Below are 25,183 nucleotides of genomic sequence, written 5' to 3'. Positions count from 1 at the left end.
AATTTGCTCAGAGAGCTGAAGTGGATTCCCCTGATCTGTAGACACAGTGAACAATCGGAAGATGGCTGACTGGGGTGGAGGCTAAACCCTGCTACCTCATTCGTTGGGGCCTAAATGGGAAAAAGGAGGTGGAGGGACTACACAAGTCAAGGGCTACAGAGGCCCTGTGGAGCTCTTTGGGTGTAGTTTCCTCTTCCTAAGGAAGAAGTTTTATAGTATTATTTTTATTATCTAAATTACTGGGGATTCCAAGTCTGACGACAGAGAATATTCAAGCATGTGAATCTATGAAATATCCAATGCTAAAGAAGTATGGGTGTCAACAGAGTTAGAGGTGACACTCAAATTAAAAAATAGAGCTCATACGGGAGGAAGTGAAGTGAAGTGAAAGACTGGCATTTTTAGATGTCTTACTGTATCCATCAGACCACCATAGGAAGACAGAGAGACGCATGATGGAAGAGGCACAAACAAGGGAGGCCAAAACCAAAGGTTAAAATTTTATACACACAGGCAGAAGGTGTAAGGGTAACAGTGATGAAACAAACGTGTGGTGTATTGCTGATAGGTTCAGAAAGAGCTAATATGATAAGACATGATTGTTGATTTGATTATGGTATGCAAGTTAAAATCCAAAAAGAGACATCTGAATAAATACAAGATTCTGAAGTTGTCTCTCAAATTTTGTTAAAATACACTACATTTGGATTTTATTATAAAAAAAAAACTCCGGTACCATAGCTACGCTTGAACAAATTGTGTTCCACAGAACTTGCAGAAGAACTAGGGAGAAATACAAAATGACACTCAATTCTACAAAAAAGTGTATATGATCTTTAGACACAGAGGATGTCCATGCTTTGAGGGTGAAGTTCTTCTTCCCAGGCAGGAGGAACAATGTGCCCCATCGATGAGTGCTGCTACTCAGAGCAGAGTTATCAAAATAATGAGGAGCTCTGTGGCTGAGCCTACATCCTAAAACAATCCATATAAATAAGTCAGAATGATGGCTAGCTGTCTTTAGTAGGGCGATATGAGGAATGCTGTTACCAACGCTGCCCCCAAAGGAGCTCATCAGGGCTACAACACCATTTTATTCTCACTACTGTACTTTTGGTAAACAGTCCATATCCAAGCGGGAGAGATGCATAGGCACTTCAGCCTTTAGAAAGGCTGCTTCCGCAGTTTCCAGCAGCACAAATGCAAGACATGCAAAGCTGCCTTGCAAATCATATAGAGAATGTGTGTGGTATAGACATTAAGCACACACTAGGGGATACGAGGGACAATTACAATGTAGAGCCTCACTTGAATTTAAGACAGAAGGCATTGACAACTGCTTTCAAGTACAACAAAAAAAATCAATAGTATACTGCAAGTATTACAAGCCCCAATAATGTTTAGAAACAGCATCGAAAAACACAAATCTTAAGAAGCCATCTTGGCTGAAGGACCACAAGCCACTGAAACGCCTTTCTTTTTAAATTGCTTTTTACAGTGTTTTTATACATTTTGAGTTATATGATTGACTATGTGAAAAGTATCTATGATAGAAGTAGCTTAAGCTGTTTTTTTTGTCAATATGTGCTCCTTCTGATTTCTTGAAGAATGTCTGTGGCCCATAATAATAGACCCGCCTTTCTTGCCACTTTCCGAATGCAGATCTTCTGATGGTGGGTTAGCTGGTGCCGTTATTAACTACTGACTATGGGGATATTCTGCAGTGCTTTACATTTAATCAGTTTCCTTTTTCTTAAGGCTGATATGTTTCCAGAGCTAAAGGCTAATATGAAAATCACAAGTTTACATATAAGTAAGGAATTTACATGTTTATCTATAGTCGATTATTATTATCTTCTGTGGCATTCCTTATTGATTATTTTGGGTCCACTGTTTGCCATTTTCTCTTTCCCAATGTGTATTTTATCCATGTCTCTCCAGGTTCTTTTATGCTGCATTGTTCCCTCAGATTCATGATCTCAGTCTGAGTTTTTTCCCATGTGCATTCGCTGATGCTTAATGAGATGTGAAATCTGTCTGAAATTCTTCCCACATTGTAGACAATTATATGGTTTTTCACCTGTATGTATTCGTTGATGTGTCACCAATGCATCTGACCGTCTGAAACTCTTACCACATTTACTGCACATGTAGTGTCTCTCTCCAGTATGTATTCTCTGATGTGTCACCAGCGCATCAGAACGTCTGAAACTTTTCCCACATTTATTACATACAAATTGTTTCTCACTAGTATGTGTGTGCTGATGTCTCATCAACATTTGCAGCTTTTTGAAGCTCTTTCCACATTCATTACATATGTACAGTCGCTCTCCATCTTTGTTCAGGTTTGATGACTGGTAAAAGTTATTCTCACATTCACTGCAGGTATTCAGTTGCTCTCCGTTGCTTAGTTGCTGATCTGCATTTGCGTTTGTTGGCTGTTCAAAGCAGCTTCCACAACGACTACATATACAATGTTCTAATCCCATGGGGGTTTTCTGAAGATGACTCGATGTTGCTGATTCACTGACACTCTTCCCATATTCATTGGAGGTGTGCAGTTTCTGATCCCTCTGGTTTCCCTGGCCTTTCTCAATAGTTGTTGTCTGATTGAAGCTGCTGCCATATTCAGTGCATGCATACGTTTTCGTTTCTGGAAGTATTCTGTTTGGCATAATCCCATCTAATTTTGGATTGCATCCAAATGTACTATAACGGTATGCTCCATCCCAATTGTTTGCTTGCTGTTCCTCAGCGGAGTTTACTGATTTACTAACACCTTCTACAAAGACAAAAACAAGAAAGAATTAAAAATATGCCATATTACTAACTCCATAACGTCAAAACTAATTAAAAAGATACACTGGATGTTAACATTTATAAAAGACCAAAGACTGAAACAAAAGCAAAGATAATGTTAATGTTAAAGGATATTTGTACCGCACACTATCACCAACGGAGTGGTCCCCTGGCGCTCTATCCTTATCACCAGGGAATCAAACATAGCTACAATGTCGAAAGGAGCATATTTCACATTGCATCTTCATCTCTTAATGCTGAAACATACCACCACTATTCGGCATCCTCATCTTTAATAGCAACCGAAAATGTTCTTGCTGTATCCACAGTTGGTGACACATTTGACAACATTTCTTTTCTCTATGCGTTATGACATCAATGGAACAGTAGAGCCAGTACAATGAATATTGGGCATCCCTCGTAAGCATGCTCTGCACAGTTTACCAACTGGTTCAGTGTCCGATAACCATCATCATCCATTCCATCCCAATAACACTTTTAAAAAAAACATGCAAAAGCCCCATGCTCTTTCACTTTCATAAATTTTCCACAGTCTTTATATTTTTTTGGCATGGTAAGATCATTGTTTTACCGTCCCGACCACAAACCTGGCACATCTACAAACATCTGTGTCCCTTTAGATGCTTCTCTATTGAAACATTTAATGTATAGGGTTGCTTTTCTGCCTGGGATAAGGATAGGATGAGCCTTTGGTTGGAAGCACACAGGCGCTGTCACAATGTTGAGTGTAGCAAACAGAGGCCAAATGCAAATTAGTTGTCTTAATAATTTGTATTAGTGTGTTTTACAGGGAAAAGCAAAATCAACTCTCTTAGGACCATGAATATCCACAAAATAACTTAGTCTGGGCCAGGAAGGAATTTAAAAAGCCTTCCAAGGAACGTTTTTGTTAAGCCCGGGCACTGGTCTCTCCTAGCAGATGTGAATGACTATTTTGAGACACACAAAATATATAGAACTCCAAATAAGTATTTCTCACGATTCCTCTTGGCAATTTTTGGGATCACTACCCGTCAGCGCCTTGAAACACTTGTGTATAGGCGTGTTACAAATGCCATATCATATCATATCAAGTCTCTGGTAGCCATAACTTACATGTCAATATACTTGTACAGCTAAATGATGGCGGAAGGCATCCTCCTCCCGGCTCTGAAGTCTGCACTGGAGCCTGATGGTGTTTCTACAGTGGCCTGGAGCGGTCCTTAAACTAACGCAGAGCCAAAGGAAGAAAGGAGACAAACCTAAGAGCTTTAGAGGGTTCTCACTTCTATTAATACCCCCCTCTCCCAGGTTTCTAGCTATACTGCCTCCAAACTCAATCACTCTGTCCTTGATTTCCTCCCTCAAACTTGTACCTGTTTTACTTTATTTTATTCCATGCCTCTATCTTTCTGTTTCCACGTACTTCTTCTGAACCTCCTCGATTATTCACCTTGGCCTCATTCTCCCATGTGTCCCAGGCACCCCCCCATTGTGACTCCTCTCAGTCTCCTCCTTCTACTCTATTGTCTCCTTGGGCTTCCTCACCGCCCCCTCCTCCTCCCAATTATTCCTTGGAATTCTCCGCTTTACCGCTCCACTCTAGCAACCCCTCTTAATGCACCCCCCCCCTTGGCACCTCTATATTGCGTGTTGGCTTCTCCAACCCCTCCCTCCTGGATTGTTCTAGCCACCTCCTCCATAACTTCTCTCATCAACCCCTGCTTAAACACCTCTGTGACAGCAACTCATTTTACAATCTCACTCTTCCAAATGTGTGGTTTCTTCTCTCCCGAGCCTGCTGTTTCCCTCTCTCCCCAACCTCTTGGGCCTTCCTCTCTCCCTCTCCCCCCATCACTGATCTTCTATTCGATATCTTCCTGGGTCTTCCTCCCCCCAGTCTCCTCTGCCTTTCTCTGCCCTGTCTTCTGGCTCTCTCCTCCAGCCTCCTATCTCCTCCCTACCCAAGCTATCTGGGTCCTTCCTATCGCTATATTCTGGGTCTCTCCTCTCGAAACCTGCATCCTGATCTAGCTCCTTATGTACTATTTGCCATCTGTCTAAAGATTAGATAACCTCTTTCTTCCAACTCCAACTGTCTTCTTATTTAGTGTAAATGTTTTTATTCAACTTTCAAGTAGGTCCTATCAGTACAGCCTGAAAGAACATGTCAATTCAAAATCACAACATCATCTTCCATTAACTAGTCAAAGATCTTATATTTCTGGTATGCCTACATACTTAAGAGGAAATCACTACCATTACATCATCATTTTCAGTGTGCAGTGAGATCGCTAATGGACATCTAGGTGACTTGAAATAAAATCTTAACAAACCTTGCGAATATCATGCAAGTAATTTATTCAATTACAATAAGCAGCAATACCCTGTGTATACACCAATTTACAAAAAACTCGGGGTCTTCAAGGCAGGTATGCAGCAGATTGAATCAGGATCTTGTACAGCCTCTCTCTCCACTGCAAGGACGATTCACTTTCTCCACCACATTTCTTATCTTAAGCTAGTAGTTCATTTTCGACATTGGTCCAAACCCTCTTGCACTAAAGTCTTTGTAAATGATGTTACCGACTTTGACAAACATTTCATAGCAATGTGACGTTTGGCTATTAAACAACCAAGATGCACAAATCTAATTTTACCTTAGAATTGGGAATAGGCCATAGCAGGCAACATACTGGCTTGAATTTAAAGTGCTAACTCCAGAGATTAGCTCAAGCACAGCCACAGTTTAATTGCAAAATCCTGTTAGGTGAGGGTAGGCCCATACAAAATAAAAAAGGTTTCTCCATCTGCATGGCATTAAGAACAATGTGGGTGGTACTGCCCATCAATGTTGTGCTTCGTTAGCAGGTTGACATAAGTTCAGTGGAGAACATTATGTTGTATTTTTCAAACAATGTATTTCTGAGACCTATGTTATAGGCAAACATGATGTTCCACCTGGCGTCTGAGAATTCTTTGCTCAAATCTATTTCCCCCTTTCTTTTCATTGACAATTCCTTTTTGGGGTGGTCTAGATACATTATTCCACAAAATAGAGAAACTGCCCTTGTTTGTATAATGAAGTGAGACTCTTGGTAAGTCTTTTGAGAGACTTCATTGCCTCAGTGAAACAGAACAACAGCTGTAGCACCTCTGCTTCTAAGTTATATCTCTCCAACTGTGTCTCTATCAGTTACAAAGCTTGGCTGACAACAATTCTAAAAGGAATGTGATGGTATGATTCTATGTAATGGTTCGAATGGAAAATGAAGGGCGAATAACTATATACATCAATCATTAATTATTTCACTTTACAACACACCTCCTTTCCTTTGCGACATTGTTGTAGAAAGAAATGAATATTAAAACAAAGCCAAAATAACTTTATGTACAAAATGGAATATCTAAAATGAACACCATATGTGAACAGATATCTACTTCTAGCAGGTTACTCTCTCTTTGTTCCACACTTCACCACCACTTACTCTCACTGCATTACCATAATCTTTCAACACTGTCTTCTTTGAAAACCTCTATTCACACTTCCTAACCTTCCTCGGCAACAACACTTATTTTGTCATCCACTGCATATTCCTGGCGTTCACACCCATGCCTGACATCATACCTCACTTTTGCTGACTCACCACACCTAGCAACTCGATCTCTTATCATCTCATAATTCAATGCCACAATACTTGATTTGCACAAACATCCAGGCATCAATAAAGTATTAGGTTTGCGTCCCCTGAACAACTCGAATGGAGACACTCCTGTCGTACGATGCAGCCTAATTTGGTACTGAAATACTCTTTGCATTAAAGCACTCTTCCAATTCTCATTCCTACCAAACCGACATCCTTATGCCATCCATGATCGTCTAGGTAAACCTCTCAAAACACCCATTACTTTGGGGATGATACAAAAAGGTCCTCTTTTGAGTGATGCCCATGGTGATGAGCCAATTTCTGAACTCCATAGAGGTGAATTGTGGACCATTATCACTCACAATCTCGGCCGGGAAACTATCCCTCAAAAACACACCTTTCAAAAGAATAATCACACTTGTAGACGTCACCTCCTTAAAAATCCCCACTTCAGGCCACCTTGTCAACAAATACATGAAAACAATAACATTGTTATCACATACTCCTGGTATACTCAAATGATCCAACAGATCAACCCCAATAACATCCCAAGGAACATGTGGAATGCTATGCATCGCCATGGACGGTACCCTATTTTGCAAGACTTAATCACTATCCTTGCAAATGTCACAATCCATAACCTATTGTTCAATAAATGTATCTTTTTAGTAGTAGTAGTAATAACTTTATTTTGGCAGTGGGCCATTAAAGTTCATATAAATCACATTGAAAGTACAGTTGCAATCTGAAAGTACATCCACAATATACAGATAAAATCAGTTATTATTAAAATAAACATCACAAAGATCTCATCTGATAATGAGACATAAACACAGAAAATCCAGCCCAATTTGGGTCCTATGGCCCACCACAAATACATAAGTGCCCGACTCCAATGTAGCGTGATTGGTTATTTTTCCTTTACAAATAAATGCACTAAAAAATCATCTACATTGGGCCATTAGAACCTAATTAAAATTCATTGTGCCTAAAACTATTTACCCATAAAGATACTACATCAATGGGAGATTTTACATTCCATGGCTACTAAAGGAAGAACATGAGGGGTGGAAATCGGTGTGTGCCTGACATACTGTGATAAACAAAGCCCATGGAAGGGCATAGACTTTGAATACAAAAGCCTCATAGAGTTTACAGGGACAGTCATTCCCCTCGACCTACTTCGGAATGCGAGCAATGTCTCCACCTGCACCTAAGGATAAGGTTATAAGGACCCTGGGCCTCATTACGACCTCGGCGGTAGCCATGCCGCTATTGGCGGCATGGCTGCCGCCGAAATCGTGTCCGGGTCCTCAGAATGAGGAATTACCGGGCCATTTCGAGTTCGGAAGGCCCGGTAATTCCTCCCTCCAAGGACCCGGGCCCGTTGTTTGCTCCCTCTTTCCCTCGCGGGACCCGGTAAGCATGCCTGGTTTGACCAGGCGTTGCTTCCTGGGTCGCGCGAGGGGACCTCGTAATGAGGCGGTACGGAGTAAACCGCGCCGGCACATTTTACGGCGCTGTTTACCCCGTAGCGCCAGGGTCATAATGAGGCCCCTTGACTCTTTTGACCCAAGCCCTGTTAAGGTAGGTTGACATTGGAGACATAACCAGTATGTTAGATGTAAATTTACATCAGGCCAAGGCATCCTTAAGATGTTAAACAGTCCAAAGCCCATGTCCACATCAGATGTGAGTGTTTCAACTACTGATGTGGGGATGACAAAAAGATAGTGCCTAGTCACTCGACTGAGTCCAATCCCTCCCCAAGAGCTACACTTGTAAAGTTGTTGCTAGGCTACTCCCGACCATTCTACCCTACAGAAGTCACCCGATGCCTAGCTAATCTAGGCCACCTATATTGTACTTGTGGTCGGCTATTCGGAGGTAAAGCTCCCCGTTCAATTGTGTAGTTCGGTGGTGGTAAGGATCTAATATCAATGTCTAATAACACAGAAGTCTCCCTCAATTCCAATCTACTGCAGCTGACAATATCATTGCGTATAACCGAAATGCAGCCACGCAAAACACTAATCCAATGTATACATTTATTGACTAACCCCTCCTTGGTTTCTATTTGTTTTGGGGCTAGTTTAGGCACTTCATGCAGGAACATTACATTGCTAGTGAGATTATGAGCCATAGGCCCGGACATGTAGAGAGTATCTAGTCTATACTGAGCCTCATTTTTGTGAGAGTGGTCCGGGACGTTATACATGCCACAGGGAGTTCTGTTTGCGTGTCTTAAATTGTGAACAAGATCCGGTCTTTTAGAATCTGGTATCCCACAACAAACAGGGATGTCGACCTTCCTGCTGTGCCACAATAGTCATTAAAGATCGAATTGTGTGCTGCAGTGTATTTATGCCATGAGGAATTGGCACAGCACGGCTTAAACTTTGTGGTTCTGGAGCGAGTTTAGACTGGTGCTGCTTGATCACTGCGTTAGCATCAGAGATCTTTACTTTTTCCGTGCCCTCTGCCCAAGATGCTGCCTCAGCATGAAGGATACATTGAGTCATGCCTGGTTGCTTATTATTCTTCCCATGTATTTCACTAATTACGGATGAAATTAATTTCTTCAGGGCCTCCAATTCATCCAATACAATGTCACATTTACAAACATTATTCCCCTTATGTGTTGTACTTGGGGTTTGAGTGATTGTTGTATTGGTAAAACCAAACATTTCCAGCAGAGGTTGCTCTTTCTTTGTTGGTAGTAAAGGAACTTGCGATATATCACCATTAAGCTGCTCATCCCCCTGGGGGTCCATAAAAGTGTGAATTTATTCATAATCGGTACAGTATACTTAATAGATTGACCCGACAGAGAAGGTGCCAGAGAACAGAACAGACATGGGGTGGCAACATTTGGAGGACTTCTAAATGACAAGTAGTTGAAAATTCCCTTTCCGTTTGCGTTAAAGTTGTGAGGTCACAAATGCCATCCTTACAAGGGGGAATCTAGCCAGCAATGGGGGCTCCAGAAGGCTGACATGATCATTATCAAGGACAGTATGTACTAAAGCCTGAATGCCGGAATGCTGTAGCATTTACCAGCCTCCTAAACATTGGGTTTTGCTGTTTCCAATTTAGCCAGTGGGTCCTTGCTCGTCTGTAACAATTTACACACAGGCACAATGCCTGACTGGATGTCATTCTAACGAGACACAGAGGGGCCATGGTTCTGATTGCTTTGTAAATGCGAGGGAATTTGATCATCCGAGATGATACATAAATCAGCGGTAATGCTGCAGTTACTGGTGGAGTTGCTTGGCTTCCTCGAGCCATGTGAAATAAGCGGGCGGCTGGGATGTCATGGTAATTTATCATAGTTAGGAAATGCTTGATTTCATTGATTTTCTTTTGGATTTTCTTTTTAATAAACCTTTAATTAATTCTGACAGAACAGAACATTATACAGTATGCAGAATGGGACAGGTCCCATAGTGCATTTGATTGGTACATTTAGTTTCAAGTAATCAACATTGGTTGCATTACATAATACATATACTAACAGTTAGATTCTATGAGGCACCTAAGAAGTATATTTCAGTGATCAACTCCCTTTTATGTCGCAGAGGTAAGTTCGAAAGGCAGCCCATGAGTCACAGGGTCTAGATCTCGCAGAGAGCTAGATATGTACATAGTTTCATGTTCCTGGGACCAAGTTAATGTGTTCAGCCATTCCTTCTTGTCAGGGGCTATTTTGTCTTTCCAGAGTAGAAGGATGGTTCTTTTGGAAATCAAACAGGCAGTATTGGCAAATGTACGAGAGTCACAATTGCGGATTGTTGGCCAAATGCCAAAGAGTGGGCCCATGGCTTCAGGTTCTAGCTGATTACCTATGACCTCTAATATTGTGTCAATGACGTGAGACCAGTAGTTCCCCAATGTAGGTCACTCCCAAAACATGTGTAAGTGGTCTGCACCAACCAGCATGCATTTACGGCAGTTATGAGGTTGCCCTTTAGACATTTTAGAGAGTCTGGCTGGTGTGTAGTAAAGTCGGTTCAAGATTTTGAATTGTATAAACTTGAATCTGAAATTCAGAGAAACCTTTTTGGTGTGGGTGCACATCTGGGTCCATAGTTTATCTGACACATCCAAACCCAATTCTCTAGCCCAGCACAATCTTGCACTAGATATTGGGGATAGGGATGCATTTTGTACCATCTTGTGAAGCGTTGACATGATATGCCTACAGTTTACTGAATTGGCGATGTAGGCTACGCATGGGGTTTCAGGCGGTTCATATGGATATGTTGCCCATCTTTTAGAGATGGCCGCACTTAGTCTGTAGAGTTGTAGTCGATCCCCACTAGTGTCCTCGTGACCAGGTTTCAAAGTATCAGAGGTGATAAATCTGCCCCCCCACCCCCAGAAGAGATCTTCAAGGTACTTATATCCTAGGTTCTCCCATTTAACTTGTATTGATTTGTCCCACGTCGGTTTGAGCTCAGGGAATTTCCATAATGGCAGCCATTGATAGCACGGTATCGTAGAGGCCTTAAGCGAAAATATCGATCTCCATGCCCGCAGCGTGGACATTACCAGGTATACTGGGCAGCTATCACTGTAGTGTTGGTTTAGTATCAGGGTTCTGAGGACCAACTTTCCGGCAGCAAGGGCTTCAAGTTTGGTGTGTGGAGGGGGGGAGGCTCTAGAGTACCAGTAAGTTGCGTATTGGGCTTTGGATACTATCCAATACAGTTCTAGATTTGGCGATGTGATTCCTCCTTTCTCGCATGCGTGTGTCATGTCTGGCCATTTTTTGCGGACCGCTCCAGCATGCCAGAGTAATTCGGCCATTTGTCCATGTAGTTGGGAGAAGAAACTTTTCCCAGGCCAGATTGGGACATTGGCATAAACATATAGCATTTTGGGGAGCAGTATCATTTTAGTTAGAGATAGTTTGGCTGCTGGTGAAAGTGGGAGTGCCTTCCATTTGTTCATCTTGGCCTCTGAGTATGTTCTAAGTGCGTTGTAATTGTCTCTCTGTTGTGTATCCCAAGCCCTCGAGACTGTTACCCCCAGTATTTGATGTGATCTGGAGCCCATCGGAGAGCCAGCTGTCCCTGGCAATTTGCTGTGTTATCAGTGAGTGGGAATATCTCTGATTTAGAGGCGTTGAACGTAAATCCTGATAGTTCACCAATGAGTACGATGTCTTGTATGATTGGGGACAGATTGGTCAGAGTGTGGCCGTGTGTATAATAATTTAATATATTGTTGCATTTTTGGGACTACACCCGTCGTTTCCAGGGCTAGGAACATGTAGTCCAAAGCAACCATATCGAAAGCTTTCTGAGCATCTATCATGACCACTACAGCCTGAGAGTTTGGGTCTAGTCTGGCCATAATGTTAAAAAGTCATGAAATGCTAAGTGAGGCGGATCTCCCGGGAATGATCCCTTTCTGGTCAGGGTGTACCATCTGGGGAATTAAGGGGAGGAGTCTATTGGCCAGGATCTTTACGTATATTTTCGTATCACAATTTATGAGGGAGGGGTATATAGGAGCCGCATTCATTTTTGGGTTTACCTGGCTTCGGTAGCACCGTGATCATGGCCTCTCTAAGGTATCCCGGGAGGATTTGGCACTGTAATGATTCTTCCCATACCTGTAGGAGGATCGGTCCTAATAAAGAAGCATATTCTTGATAAAATTCAGCCGTTGGGCCGCCAGGGCCTTGTGCCTTGTTTTTAGGGAGTGCGGCATTAATGTCCGTAATCTCTTCGAGTGTAAAAGGGCTTTCAAGTTCATCTCTTACTTGGGTATTCTAGGAAGGTAATGTGATATTATTGAGTAAGGTACGGATGTCGGTGTCCCCTTTGGACGTAGGGGCCTTATATAAGTTATGATAGAAGTCCCTGAACACCTCCACTACTTCCAAGTCCGCCCATCTGTTTTCCCCCTGTGCATCAAGTATACAGTCCACTTGCTCCCCTCCCCGCTCAGAGCGGACCACTCTTGACAAAGTTCTACCAGGTCTATCTCCCTCACCATATTTCCTAGCTACAGCAGGAAAGACAAAAAATTGGGTTTCCCTTGTGGCGTGGGACTCGAATATCTCCAGCTTAACATGTATGTGGGCTAATATTGTGGGATCGGGGTTCAGAGCGTGAGTCTGTTGAAGGTTTTTAAGTATACTTTCCGACTTGTCTAGGTCTCTTCTGATACCCTCAAGTGCCCCAGCCTCTCCTGATAATGACATTCCCCGAATAAATACCTTGAAGGCTTGCCATCTAACGTCTTGTGATGTGTCAGTTGCTGCATTGGTTGCAAAGAAAGTGTAAATGTCGCTTCTGATGTCTGCCCGAAACACTATATCCTGCAGAGCCTCGGATTTGAATCTCCAGGGGCACCTTTCAGGGCTGTCTCTATACTTCAGAGTTAGGAGCACCGGGGAATGGTCGGATACCATCTGAGGTTTAATTTCCATCTTTAATACCTTCCCCATTAGTGAGCTGGGGATCAAAAACAGGTCGATCCTGGATGACATATCGTGGACAGAGGAGTAAACGGAAAATTCTCTGGCAGTGGGGTAGATGGTTCTCCATGCGTCTAGGAGATCGTATGCCGGCATAACAGAAAGTAGTTGGCGAGCCGCTCAGGTTTGGGGCCTGGGTGCCTTGTTTGACCTATTCAGAGTACAATCTGGTATTAGGTTCATGTCCCCCCCAACAAATATGGGGTATCCCAAAATATCCCTCTAAAATATTTTGTATGTTCATGAAGAATTCAGGAGTATCTGTGTTTGGGCAATATGTGTTTATTAATATGGTCTCCAGTCCTTCCAGGACACAATGTAGGATTATATACCGACCCTCCGGTTCAATGTGGGTGTGTTTCACTGCTAACTTTAAGGATTGTATGGGTATGGAAACCCCTCTAGCTTGAGTGGAGTATGAGGTGGAGTATCTGTTCCCTATGTGGGGGCTATGTTCCGGCAAGTGGTCTCAGTTGCATGAGTTTCCTGAAGGAATAGGATGTTGGCTTTATGCCTTTGTGCATAGGTAATCATTTTTCGGGATTCAGTAAGGTTCCTCAAACCTCTGATATTCCAGCTCAGGATTGTTACTTGTTGTGGCATCTGTGCATAGTGGGGTAGTATCTCACCGTGTGTACCATTTTACTAAGTGTGGAAGTTCAGCACCTTTCTCTGTCTGTCAGTGTTTTAACGATTTGCACGCTATTGCTCTCCTGGGTAGCGCCACCGGCGCTTCAGTGTTTGCCCGGATCCAGGGGGAACATAACTGTTAGCCCACCCTCCTCCCCCACTGCCACCCCCAACCCAGAAGTGTAAACCCGCACCCCTTTCCTTTCCATAACAGCCCTGGGAGGCCAACCTGCCCTGGGGAACCACAACTTAAATGAATGCATCTAGCAGTTGCCAGTGGGAGCACTGTGATCGTACGGCTATTGCAGATACCAGAGGTATGGACCCTCTTACAATAATGAGTGTCGAGGTGAGAGGCCATCTCAAAATACAATCTACACATGTTATACATATAGTCACTAGATTAGAACAGCTTGCGTGTATCCTAGAGTGTCAGTTGTTGCTCTCAGCAGGGTTTTCCGGTGGATTTGCTTCAGGGATTTGCGCCTCTATGAATTTGATGGCTTCACTTGGGACAGTAAAGAAATAAATGTTGCCAAGGAATTGCAGTTTCAGTCTCGCCGGGAACAGCATAGCATATTGAATATTTCTTCGGAGTAGTTTCTTGACCCCGATGAATTGTAAGCGTTCCAGCTGTACCGGGACAGAGAAGTCTGGGAAGATGCGGATCGTCTGAGTGCCCAATCTTAACTCTCTCTTTTCTCGGGCTAGCGAAGGATCGCATCTCTGTTATGATGACTTAGGATTTTGGCGATTATGGGTCTTGGAAAGTTACCCGGTTTAGGTTTGGGTGACAGCGCCCTGTGAGCCCTCTCAACAGCAAAGAATGGAGATAGGTTGGGTTGGTAGAGAAGTTCTTTCAACAGATTTTCAATAGCAAGCTCCATCCTGCCTTCAAATGCATTCTCTGGGACCCCCACAATACGTATATATTGTTGATTCTAAATCTTTGCATTTGTTCTTAGTTACCTTCATCTCGGTGGAAAGTGTGGTCACTGTGTCTTGTGTGCGAAGATATTGTCTTCATTAGTGCTTATCCTATTTTCTGCTTCCGTTATACGGGCCCCTTCGTGAGCTAGTTGGGTTTTAATGGAGGCCACAGTTGCATTTATGTGGTCTAGCTTTTCATGGACTGCCGCAAATCTTTTTTCCATAGCTTTTATGATGCCCGCCATGTCGGGATGGGGGTGGGGGGCTCCGTAGCACCCAAGGAACGTCCCGGGGCGAGGTGGAGTAGCCCTTGCTAGTTTGCTTCGCTGCGTGGGTAGCTTTTGCGTATTTATTCATGGCCCCGGTTCTCTTGCTGCCGCCAGAGCCCTTTGTCATAGTAGCTTTCAGAAGGGGAATAGCCAGGGGGGTGGAGGAGTTTTCGGGCTGCACAGAAGGGACCTCCTCATAAACGTCTGCCGAGGAGTCTGGCAGTTGTGAAGTAGAAGTGTTTGCGCCGACCGGAGCAGGCTCAAATGCGTAGCTAGATTGGTTAAGCTCGGCACAAACCCCAACGGGGGGCCCGGGGGAGATGAGGTGTGTAATAATAAAGGAAGTCCGCTCTCATAGGTAACTTCTTTAGCCTTTATTATCATTACCAGGAAAGCTAGTGCATGAAACACTGGCGTCCCAGCGAGCCAGTATCATCATTCTCATTCTCTTCCCAACGGCTCCCGCAGAACCCTCATACGACATTCACCTCTCAACATTCCAACAGCTCATTGCAAGTACACATCACAACACTGTGCAGTGTTTGGTAGGTGGCTAAATTCAATGGTTACCCCTCAATCTACCTCCTGTGGGATCCAGTAGGCGTAAACCTATCTGATCTTGTCTGTTGGGAGCAGACAGTAGATGGTGTCTCTAAGTTTGTGGTTAGGGACAGAGCTGTAGCTGGTCTTCAGCCGCTTGGGCACATCCCAGCATGTGGACTCATTCGCTTGTGTGTATGGAAGTGGTGGACGCCTATGTCAATATATTTGAGGAGAGAGAGTATCTGTATGCTGAAGGTGCAGTGGATTTCAGTTTGAGGATCTGTTTAAATTGCTGCCGGATCCAATATCCCAGCCAGTTTGCCTTTATCCGGACCGGGCACCTGTGTGTGGAGGGCTGCGTCCGTGGGCCTCCACCCCGAAGGCGCAACATCGCTCTGGGGTATAGCTAGGATCCCGCCCACCCACCCAGGAAGGCTTGTATTGGGGTGAAGTGGGTGTTCTAAACTGGCTGCAGAAGGGAGCCCTGCCGCTTCAGGTCCAGTGGAGCCAGCTCTTTATGCCCTCTAACGGCGCACCAGTGGGTAGCAGCGGTCCAGTGATCAAGGTGGGGAGCCACAGCAGATGTCAGAATGCTGCGTTAGTGTCATGATCTCTGCTTCCAAAGGGTCAGGACTTACCCAATTCCCTTGGAAGCAGACCCATAACCCCGGTTCCGGGTGCCGGCCAGTCCCAATTGGGACCTTTTGGACCCTGTCCTGGCGCCAGTGGCACCAGGCTCATAAATATGCCCAGTCCCAGCGCTGGAAGCGCCGGGCTCATAATGCTTGGGTGGACTTACCTGCAGCAGACCATGCTGCTTACTTACCTGCCAGTTGAGCCCCTGATCCTCTTCTGTTTGGGACTACTTTTCCTGTTGGGTGGGGCAGGAGCCACTCCCTAAGTTCAGAACACTGGAACTCTTCTGGAAAGCAGGAACTCTTTTCTTACCTAGGCGAGGCCGTGGAAGGAGACACCTAAGCACTACAGGAGGCTATTTAAACCACACCCGATGGATGAATCTTGCTTTGCGTTATTCTGCATTCTCTGCAGCAGAACGCTCACTGTGTCTTCTGATCCTGTGCCTAAGGGAACAAAGGCTTACCATCCTGGAATCCAGTCTTCAGCAGCACCTATAAAGACAAAGAAAGAACAGGTTAGCACTACGGTCTTCAGTGGCAACGCATCTCTTACCTGGTCCAGCGGCTGTCACCAACGCCTCGCGCTGCATACCTGCATCTGAAAGACAAAGGCTTACCGACTCTTCGCACGCTCCGGAGGTCTTCGCGCTGCATTCCGGCATCTGAAAGACAAAAGCTTACCGGCTCTTTGCACGCTCCGGAGGCCTTCAACGCTGCATCCCGCATCTGAAAGGCAAAAGAAGGTGCGTTTAGAGACATTGGGCAACTTTACTACTCACGCCGAAATCAGCGGGTATCCCAGCACCCTTCAGCTTCTCTAAAGCTCCGAACTTGTACCTGCAAGGTAAAAGAGACAGTTGGTGCGCATCGTGAAGCAGGCAACAAGCGCTCACTTACGTGCTTCCAAGCGCTTCTATTCCTCACGCGGGTTCGATCCTCAACTCTCTTCAGCCCGCCATCCGCCATCGCCGGAACCCTGCAAAACAAGAGGTATCATTACAAAAGAACTTTACATAAGTCAAAAGCCATACTCACGTGCTCCTCGGCACCGCTCCACAGCAGCTACGCCTTACGCACTTAAAGACTTTTAAGACATTTGAAGTGCCCAGAACTTACCGTTCATGCAGTAAACGACGGACAGCAGTCCTCTGAGGTCAAGAGGCCTGCACCCTTATCCAGTGAAGAAATTGGTTACGGCACCCTGCCCCCGAGGCAGATGGAGAGCTCGGCGTTCACCTACCTAAGGTGAAATCGTTAACCTTTGGGGTCCTACAGGAGAAGAGAAAAGGAAGAGGAGAGAGGCACCCAATAACCCCAGTTCATTAATCCCATATTTTCTATCTGCAGACATCTTACTCTCCGAGTCAGACACACAGTGCACAGAGGTCCAGCTCGAGGAACCAACCGTGTGTTACACATCACCTTTGAAGACACGGCATTCACCCAGTCAAGACCGGCGCCTTTGCGGGAATCAGGTGAGCGTTACAGAATGCAAAGCCCACCGCAAAACTCCCACCCAGGCGCTATGGAAACCTCGGATACCGACCAGCTAGCCCAGTTACTTGGGGAACTAAGAGCAGAAGTGCATGCAGCCCGTCAGGAAACGAATGCTCTAAGAAGGGAACTGATTATTTCCAAGGAGCGAACAGATGATCTCGCTAGACAATTGCTACAGTCACAAGCCGGACAAACTCAGTTGCCCGCATCAGGGGCAAATCATCCTTCAACATCCTCTACGAACCCAGTGCAGATCAACCTACCCGGGAATGTGCCTCTGGCTCCGCCCGAACGATTTTCTGGTGACCCAAATAGGTTTGCAGTATTCATTAATCAGTGCCGCTTGCACTTCTTATGCCGGCCAGCAGCCTTCCCAACAGATCAAGCTAAGGTAGCTTTCGTGCTTTCGTACCTCAGTGGCAGTGCGGCAGATTGGTCGATCCCTCTAGTTAATCAGGATGATCCGGTTCTCCATGATTTTCAAGCTTTTCAGCTCAGCATGGAAAAACTGTTCGCAAGACATTCACTGGGGCAGGCCTTGGACAATGAGCTCCTTTCATTACGACAGGGTAATCAAGACCTTTTGGCTTATATTGCGTCTTTCAACAGACTGATAGTGGAAACCCCATGGCCTGAGGACAAAAGGATTACGCTGTTTTATAGAGGTCTATGTGGAGAGCTCAAAGATCTGTTAGCCCAAGTAGTGAATCCCCCGCAAGACTGCTCGGACTATATTGACTTAGCTTAGACTTAGTTCAAATAGCCCACAGACTACAGAACAGGAAGGCTGATCGTTCCAAGTTTGATGCTCGAGTGTTTTCCAAACCACCAACTCCTACCAAAGGAGCAGACTCCGGGGAACCCATGCAAATAGGGGGCCTGAAAGGACCACTAACCCAAAAGGAGCGGGAAAGGAGAAAACAGCTGCAATTATGCCTCTATTGCGGAAACTCGGGGCACTTTCTTCGAGACTGTCCGGTGAAACCAGCCAAGAAGGCAGTAGGAGCTGCAGTTACCAGGGTCACAAACTCTGAGCAGGGAAACGACCTAGCCCGACAAGAATAGAGGTCCTCTTGACGAGCGTTAAAACCAGTTCCGTGACCTCGCATTTTGTGATACCTATGGTCCTCATTAGCCCTGAACGTCCGGATCGACTACATGCGATTGAAGCTTACGTCGACAGCGGTGCCATCGGCAATTATGTGGATCATGAAATGGTATTGAGGATGAATCTGACTCTTTGTCCAAAGGCTGTAAAGGATGTCATTACTACGGTGGATGGTACGGAGATAGCTTCCGGACCAGTAACGCATACCACCCAAGAAGTGACGTTAGTAAGTCAAGATGGACACTATGAGAAGATCATGTTCGATGTGATCAAGGCCCCTCAGTTCCAGATTATTCTAGGAATTCCTTGGTTAGAGAAGCACAATCCTCAGATCGATTGGCGAGCAAGAACAGTTCAGTTTCCAGAATGTGTCTCCATTTGTTACCCTCGACCTGATGTTGCACTGGCAGCAATTTCTTCGGAGGTTCCCCAGTTACCTCCCGAATACCTAGAATTCCAAGATGTCTTCCGGAAGGATCAAGCTAACTCTCTACCTCCTCATAGGTCTTATGACTGTCAGATAGACCTGATACCTGGATCTACCCCTCCTTGTAGTAGAATTTATGCCCTCACCGAGCCTGAGAATCTTCACCTCCGACAATACCTGGATCAATACCTAGTGAATGGGTTTATCCGTCCTTCCAAGACCCCTGCTTCCTCAGCTTTGTTCTTCGTTCCAAAAAAAGAAGGGGACCTTAGAACTTGTATAGATTATCGCGCCCTGAACCAGATCACCGTTAAGGATAGATATCCGTTACCTTTGATCCCTGAACTCCTGGACGAAGTCAGAAAAGCATGCATATATACAAAGCTGGATCTTAGAGGAGCCTACCACTTGGTACGAGTAAAAGAGGGCGATGAATGGAAGACGGCCTTCCGCACCAAGTATGGGCTATTTGAATATCAGGTCATGCCCTTTCGGACTTTGCAATGCCCCGGCCGCCTTTCAATATTTTATGAACGACGTCCTCAGAGAGCTCATAGATGTGTGTGTCGTTGTCTATATTGACGACATCCTCGTTTATTCTTCATCGGAAACTGAACATCGGAAACACGTGAAAATGGTCCTCAAGAGGTTGCGTCAACACAAACTTTTCGCTAAGTTGGAAAAATGTGTTTTCAACGTGACTGAAGTTGAATTCTTGGGATTCATATTATCACCTAGCGGAGTGCGTATGGATTCAAAGAAGGTCGATGCAATTCTCAAGTGGCCTTCGCCATCCTCTGTAAAAGGTGCTCAAAGCATGTTAGGCTTCGCTAACTTTTACCGCAGGTTTATCCCCGAATTCTCTCGAATAGTCCAGCCCAACACCGCCCTGTTAAAGAAAAACAAACGTTTTGAATGGTCTACCGAGGCGGAACAAGCTTTCCAGAATTTGAAGACTAAATTTATCTCTGCACCGATCTTAAAACATCCTCGCCCAGAACTCCCCTACATTGTTGAAACTGATGCTTCGAGTCTTGCCATGGGAGCAGTTTTATCACAAAAAGACCCAGTAACCAATCAGTTGCATCCCATGGCATTTTGGTCCCGCAAATTCTCGCCTCCTGAAATCAATTACACTATTACTGATAAGGAACTTCTGGCTATCAAGTCCGCCTTTAAGGCTTGGCGGCATTATCTTCTGGGGGCCCACAGATGATCACAGATCACCGTAACTTGCAATATTTGAAAACCGCGAAAGCTCAATCCTCTAGGCAACTCCGTTGGGCACTATTCTTTGCCGAGTTTGACTTCATAATTACCTACCGACCTGGTACGAAAAACGGTAAAGCTGACACCCTTTCTCGGATGGGAGTGGAAGAACACTTGATCAATCCTAAACCTGTACCTATCATTCCCGAACAAAGAATTCTGGGTGTAATCGCCACACAATCCATTGAATAAGTTATGGATAAAGCCAGGCAACTGGTAACTCCAGCAGACATACAGAATTGGCATCTGCAGGGAAAGGATTTTACGGTGAAGGACAATCTATTGTATTTCCAAGGACGGTTATACCTGCCCAGCACAGATTTACAGAAAAAGGTAATCTCCTGTTATCACGATTCTTTAATGGAAGGACATCCCGGTATGGCCAAAACCTCAGAAAAGTACAAGCGCTACTTCTGGTGGCCGTCTTGGAAAAAAGATATCAGAGACTTTATAATGTCCTGTGGAGTATGTGCCCAAAACAAGAGTCAAAAGGAAAAACCAGCCGGCCTCTTACGCCCTATTGACATCCCACCTCGCCCTTGGCATACGCTTTCTATGGACTTCATCACCCATCTACCTCCATGCTCCGGATACAATACGATCTTAGTAATCGTGGACCTATTCTCTAAGATGGCGCACTTCATTCCACTCAAAGGCTTACCATCAGCAGCAACTCTGTCTCGAGAATTTCTCGAAAACATCGTCCGACTGCACGGTTTTCCTTCGGTTCTAATTTCGGATCGAGGAAGTCAATTTATTTCTCATTTTTGGCGAAGTTGCTGTCGGTCGGCTCAAATTGATGTGAGACTTTCGACCAGCCACCACCCCCAAACCGACGGACAAACCGAGAGGACCAATCAAACTCTGGAACAGTATTTACGCTGCATGCTGCAACAAACTGAAAAAACTTGGAAAGATATCCTTTGGATAGCCGAATATGCCCACAATAACTCTGTCCACTCGGGAACCGGGAAGACCCTGTTCTTTCTTTTATACGGTAGTCACCCTCGAACCTCGGATTTGGATCCACTCCAAGATCTTGGGACACCAGCAGTAGACCACCTGCATTCTACAATCACCCAAGCCTTTAAGGAAGCCGTTTCTCACCTTCAAAAGGCTAAAGAACAATACAAGAAAGGAGCAGACCAACATCGGAAGGAAGCCCCCCAATATCAAGTAGGAGATCGAGTCTGGTTATCCACCAAATATCTACCTCTAAAAGGACCACGCACATTCAACCCAAGATACCTTGGTCCCTATTCAATCACTACCATAGTAAATCCGGTAGCGGTCAAGTTGGACTTGCCCCCTCACATACACGTCTCTCTACTAAAACCCGTGCAACCTAAAACCCGACTAACTAAATCTCCAAAACCTATCCTAGTTGATGGAGAACTCGAGTTTGAAGTCAAAAGTATCCTGGATTCTAAGATCTCCAAATCTAAACTATTTTACCTGATTGACTGGAAAGGTTACGGCCCCCAAGAAAGGTCCTGGGAACCTACAGAATATGTCCACGCGCCTCGTCTAATTAAAAGATTTCATCGAACATTTCCTAACAAGCCCAAACCCCCGGAGAAGCCCGGTTTGGGAGGGGCCTTGAGGGGGGGTGCTGTCATGATCTCTGCCTCCAAAGGGTCAGGACTTACCCAACTCCCTTGGAAGCAGACCCATAACCCCGGTTCCGGGTGCCGGCCAGTCCCAATTGGGACCTTTTGGACCCTGTCCTGGCGCCAGTGGCACCAGGCTCATAAATATGCCCAGTCCCAGCGCTGGAAGCGCCGGGCTCATAATGCTTGGGTGGACTTACCTGCAGCAGACCATGCTGCTTACTTACCTGCCAGTTGAGCCCCTGATCCTCTTCTGTTTGGGACTACTTTTCCTGTTGGGTGGGGCAGGAGCCACTCCCTAGGTTCAGAACACTGAACTCTTCTGGAAAGCAGGACCTCTTTTCTTACCTAGGCGAGGCCGTGGAAGGAGACACCTAAGCACTACAGGAGGCTATTTAAACCACACCCGATGGATGAATCTTGCTTTGCGTTATTCTGCATTCTCTGCAGCAGAACGCTCACTGTGTCTTCTGATCCTGTGCCTAAGGGAACAAAGGCTTACCTTCCTGGAATCCAGTCTTCAGCAGCACCTATAAAGACAAAGAAAGAACAGTGTCATGGTCTCTGCTTCCAAAAGGTCAGGGTTTTCCCAACTCCCTTGGAAGCAGATCCATAACCCAGGTTCTGAGTGCCAACCAGTCCCAATTGGGACCTTTTGGACCCAGTCCTGGCGCCAGTGGCACCAGGCTCATAAATATGCCCAGTCCCAGCACTGGAAGCGCCGGGCTCATAATGCTTGGGTGGGCTTACCTTCAGCAGACCATGCTGCTTACTTGCCTGCCAGTTGAGCCTCTGATCCTCTTCTGTTTGGAACTACTTTTCCTGTTGGGTGGGGCTGGAGCCACTCCCTAGATTCAGAACACTGGAACTCTTCTGGAAGGCAGGAACTCTTTTCTTACCAGGAACTCTTTTCTTACTTAGGCGTGGCTGTGGAAGGAGACACCTAAGCACTACAGGAGGCTATTTAAACCACACCCGGTGGATGAATCTTGCTTTGCGTTATTCTGCAACCTCTGCAGCAGAACGCTCATCGTGTCTTCTGCATCCGGTCCTGGGCCTAAGGAAAAAGGCTTACCATCCTGAATCCAATCTTCAGCAACACCTATAAAGACAAGAAAGAACAGGTTAGCATTCCGGCATCTGAAAGGCAAAGGCTTACCATCCTGAATCCAGTCTTCAGCAACACCTATAAAGACAAGAAAGAACAGGTTAGCATTCCGGCATCTGAAAGGCAAAGGCTTACCTACTCTTCGTGCGCTCCGGAGGTCTTCACACTGCATTCCGGCATCTGAAAGACAAAACAAGGTGCGTTTAAAGACATTGGGGAACTTTAATACTCACGTGCCATTACTCCTTTCCACATCTAATCCAGTGGGTATTCCGGCACCCTGCAGCCGCTCCGAACTCGTACCTGCAAAATAAAAAGACAGTTAGTGCGCATAGTGAAGCAGGCAACAAGCGCTTACTTACGTGCTTCCAGGCGCTTCTATTCATCACACGGGCTCCATCTTCAACTCACTTCAGCCCGTCATCCGCCAACGCCGGAACCCTGCAAAACAAGAGACATCATTACTAAAGACTTTAAAGACATTTGAATGACTCGAAACTTACCGTTCGTGCAGTAAACGACGGACAGCAGTCCTCTGAAGTCAAGAGGCCTGCGCTACCTATCCAGTGAAGAAACTGGTTACAGAACCCTGCCCCGAGGCAGATGGAGAGCTCGGCATTCACTTACCTAAGGTGAGAGCGTTAACCTTTGGGGGTCTACAGGAGAGGAGAAGAGGAAAGAGATAGGGACACCCCAATAACCCCAGTTCATTAACCCCATATTTTCTATCTGCAGACATCTTACTCTACACGTCAGGCATACAGTTCACAGAGGTCCAGCCCAAAGAGCCAACCGGGTGCTACACATCACCTTTGAAGATACGGTAGTCGCCCAGTCAAGACCGGCGCCTCTGCGAGAATCAGGTGAGCGTTACAGAACGCAAAGCCTACCGCAAAACTCTCGCCCAGGCGCTATGGAAACCTCGGATACTGACCCCCTAGCCCGGTTACTTGGGGAACTAAGGGCAGAAGTGCATGCAGCTCGTCAGGAAACGAATGCTCTAAGAAGGGAACTAATTATTTCCAAGGAGAGAACAGACAATCTTGCTAGACAAGTGCTACAGTCACAAGCCGGACAGACCCCGTTACCCGCATCAGGGGCAAATCTTCCTTCAACATCCTCTATGAATCCAGTGCAGATCAACCTACCTGGGAATGTACCCCTGGCTCCGCCCGAACGATTTTCTGGTGACCCAAAGAGGTTTGCAGTATTTATCAATCAGTGCCGGTTGCACTTCTTATGCCGGCCGGCAGCCTTTCCAACTGATCAAGCAAAAGTAGCTTTTGTACTTTCGTACCTTAGTGGCAATGCGGCAGACTGGTCGATCCCTCTAGTTAATCAAGATGATCCGGTTCTCCATGATTTTCAAGCCTTTCAGCTTAGTATGGAAAAACTGTTCGCAAGACATTCACAGGGGCAGGCCTTGGACAATGAGCTTCTTTCGTTGCGACAGGGTAATCAAGACCTTTTGGCTTATATTGCAACTTTCAATAGACTAATAGTGGAAACTCAATGGCCTGAGGACAAAAGGATTACGCTGTTTTATAGAGGTCTACGTGGAGAGCTCCAAGACGTTTTAGCCCAAGTAGTGAATCCCCCACAAGACTGTTCGGATTATATAGACTTGGTCGTTCAAATAGATCACAGGCTGCAGAACAGGAAGGCCGATCATTCCAAGTTTGATGCTCGAGTATTTTCCAAACCGCCAACTCCTTCCAAAGGAGTAGACTCCGGGGAACCCATGCAAATAGGGGGTCTGAAAGGTCCTCTAACACAAAGGGAGCGGGAAAGGAGGAAACAGTTGCAATTATGCCTATATTGCGGAAACTCAGGGCACTTTCTTCGAGACTGTCCGGTGAAACCTGCCAAGAAGGCAGTAGGAGCTGCAGTTACCAAAGTTACAAACTCTGAGCAGGGAAACGACCTCGCCCGACAAGAATAGAGGTCCTCTTGCCGAGCGTGAAAACCAGTTCCGTGACCTCGCATTTCGTGATACCTATGGTCCTCATTAGCCCTGATAATCCGGATCGATTACATGCAATTGAAGCTTACGTCGACAGCGGTGCCATCGGCAATTATGTGGATCATGAAATGGTTTTGAGGATGAATCTAACTCTTTGTCCCAAGGCTGTAAAGGACGTCATTACTACGGTGGATGGTACGGAGATAGCCTCCGGGCCAGTAACGCATACCACTCAAGAGGTGACGCTAGTAA

The 25,183-nt window shown here is 45.5% G+C and overlaps 1 protein-coding gene across 4 annotated transcripts in view; it reads right to left on the bottom strand.

Annotated features, from left to right (window-relative positions):
* Positions 1-487: 487 nt before the first annotated feature.
* LOC138453803 (zinc finger protein 436-like) overlaps positions 488-25,183 on the bottom strand; it is an 867,996-nt gene continuing 843,300 nt past the window's right edge. For 2 of the 4 annotated variants that reach the window (XM_069606976.1, XM_069606977.1), the window contains exon 10: positions 488-2,782. In XM_069606976.1, coding sequence (XP_069463077.1) covers positions 1,980-2,782 — 803 coding nt within the window. In that variant the 3' untranslated portion in view covers positions 488-1,979. The remainder of the gene's footprint in view (positions 2,783-25,183) is intronic. The other 2 variants (XM_069606979.1, XM_069606978.1) reach the window with 2 other exon arrangements.

Source organism: Ambystoma mexicanum, chromosome 4p, assembly GCF_040938575.1.
Source record: "Ambystoma mexicanum isolate Mex_15411 chromosome 4p, UKY_AmexF1_1, whole genome shotgun sequence".
Lineage (NCBI taxonomy): Eukaryota > Metazoa > Chordata > Amphibia > Caudata > Ambystomatidae > Ambystoma > Ambystoma mexicanum.
Note: the sequence above shows the minus strand (reverse complement) of the source record. Positions and strands in the feature narration are given on the sequence as shown.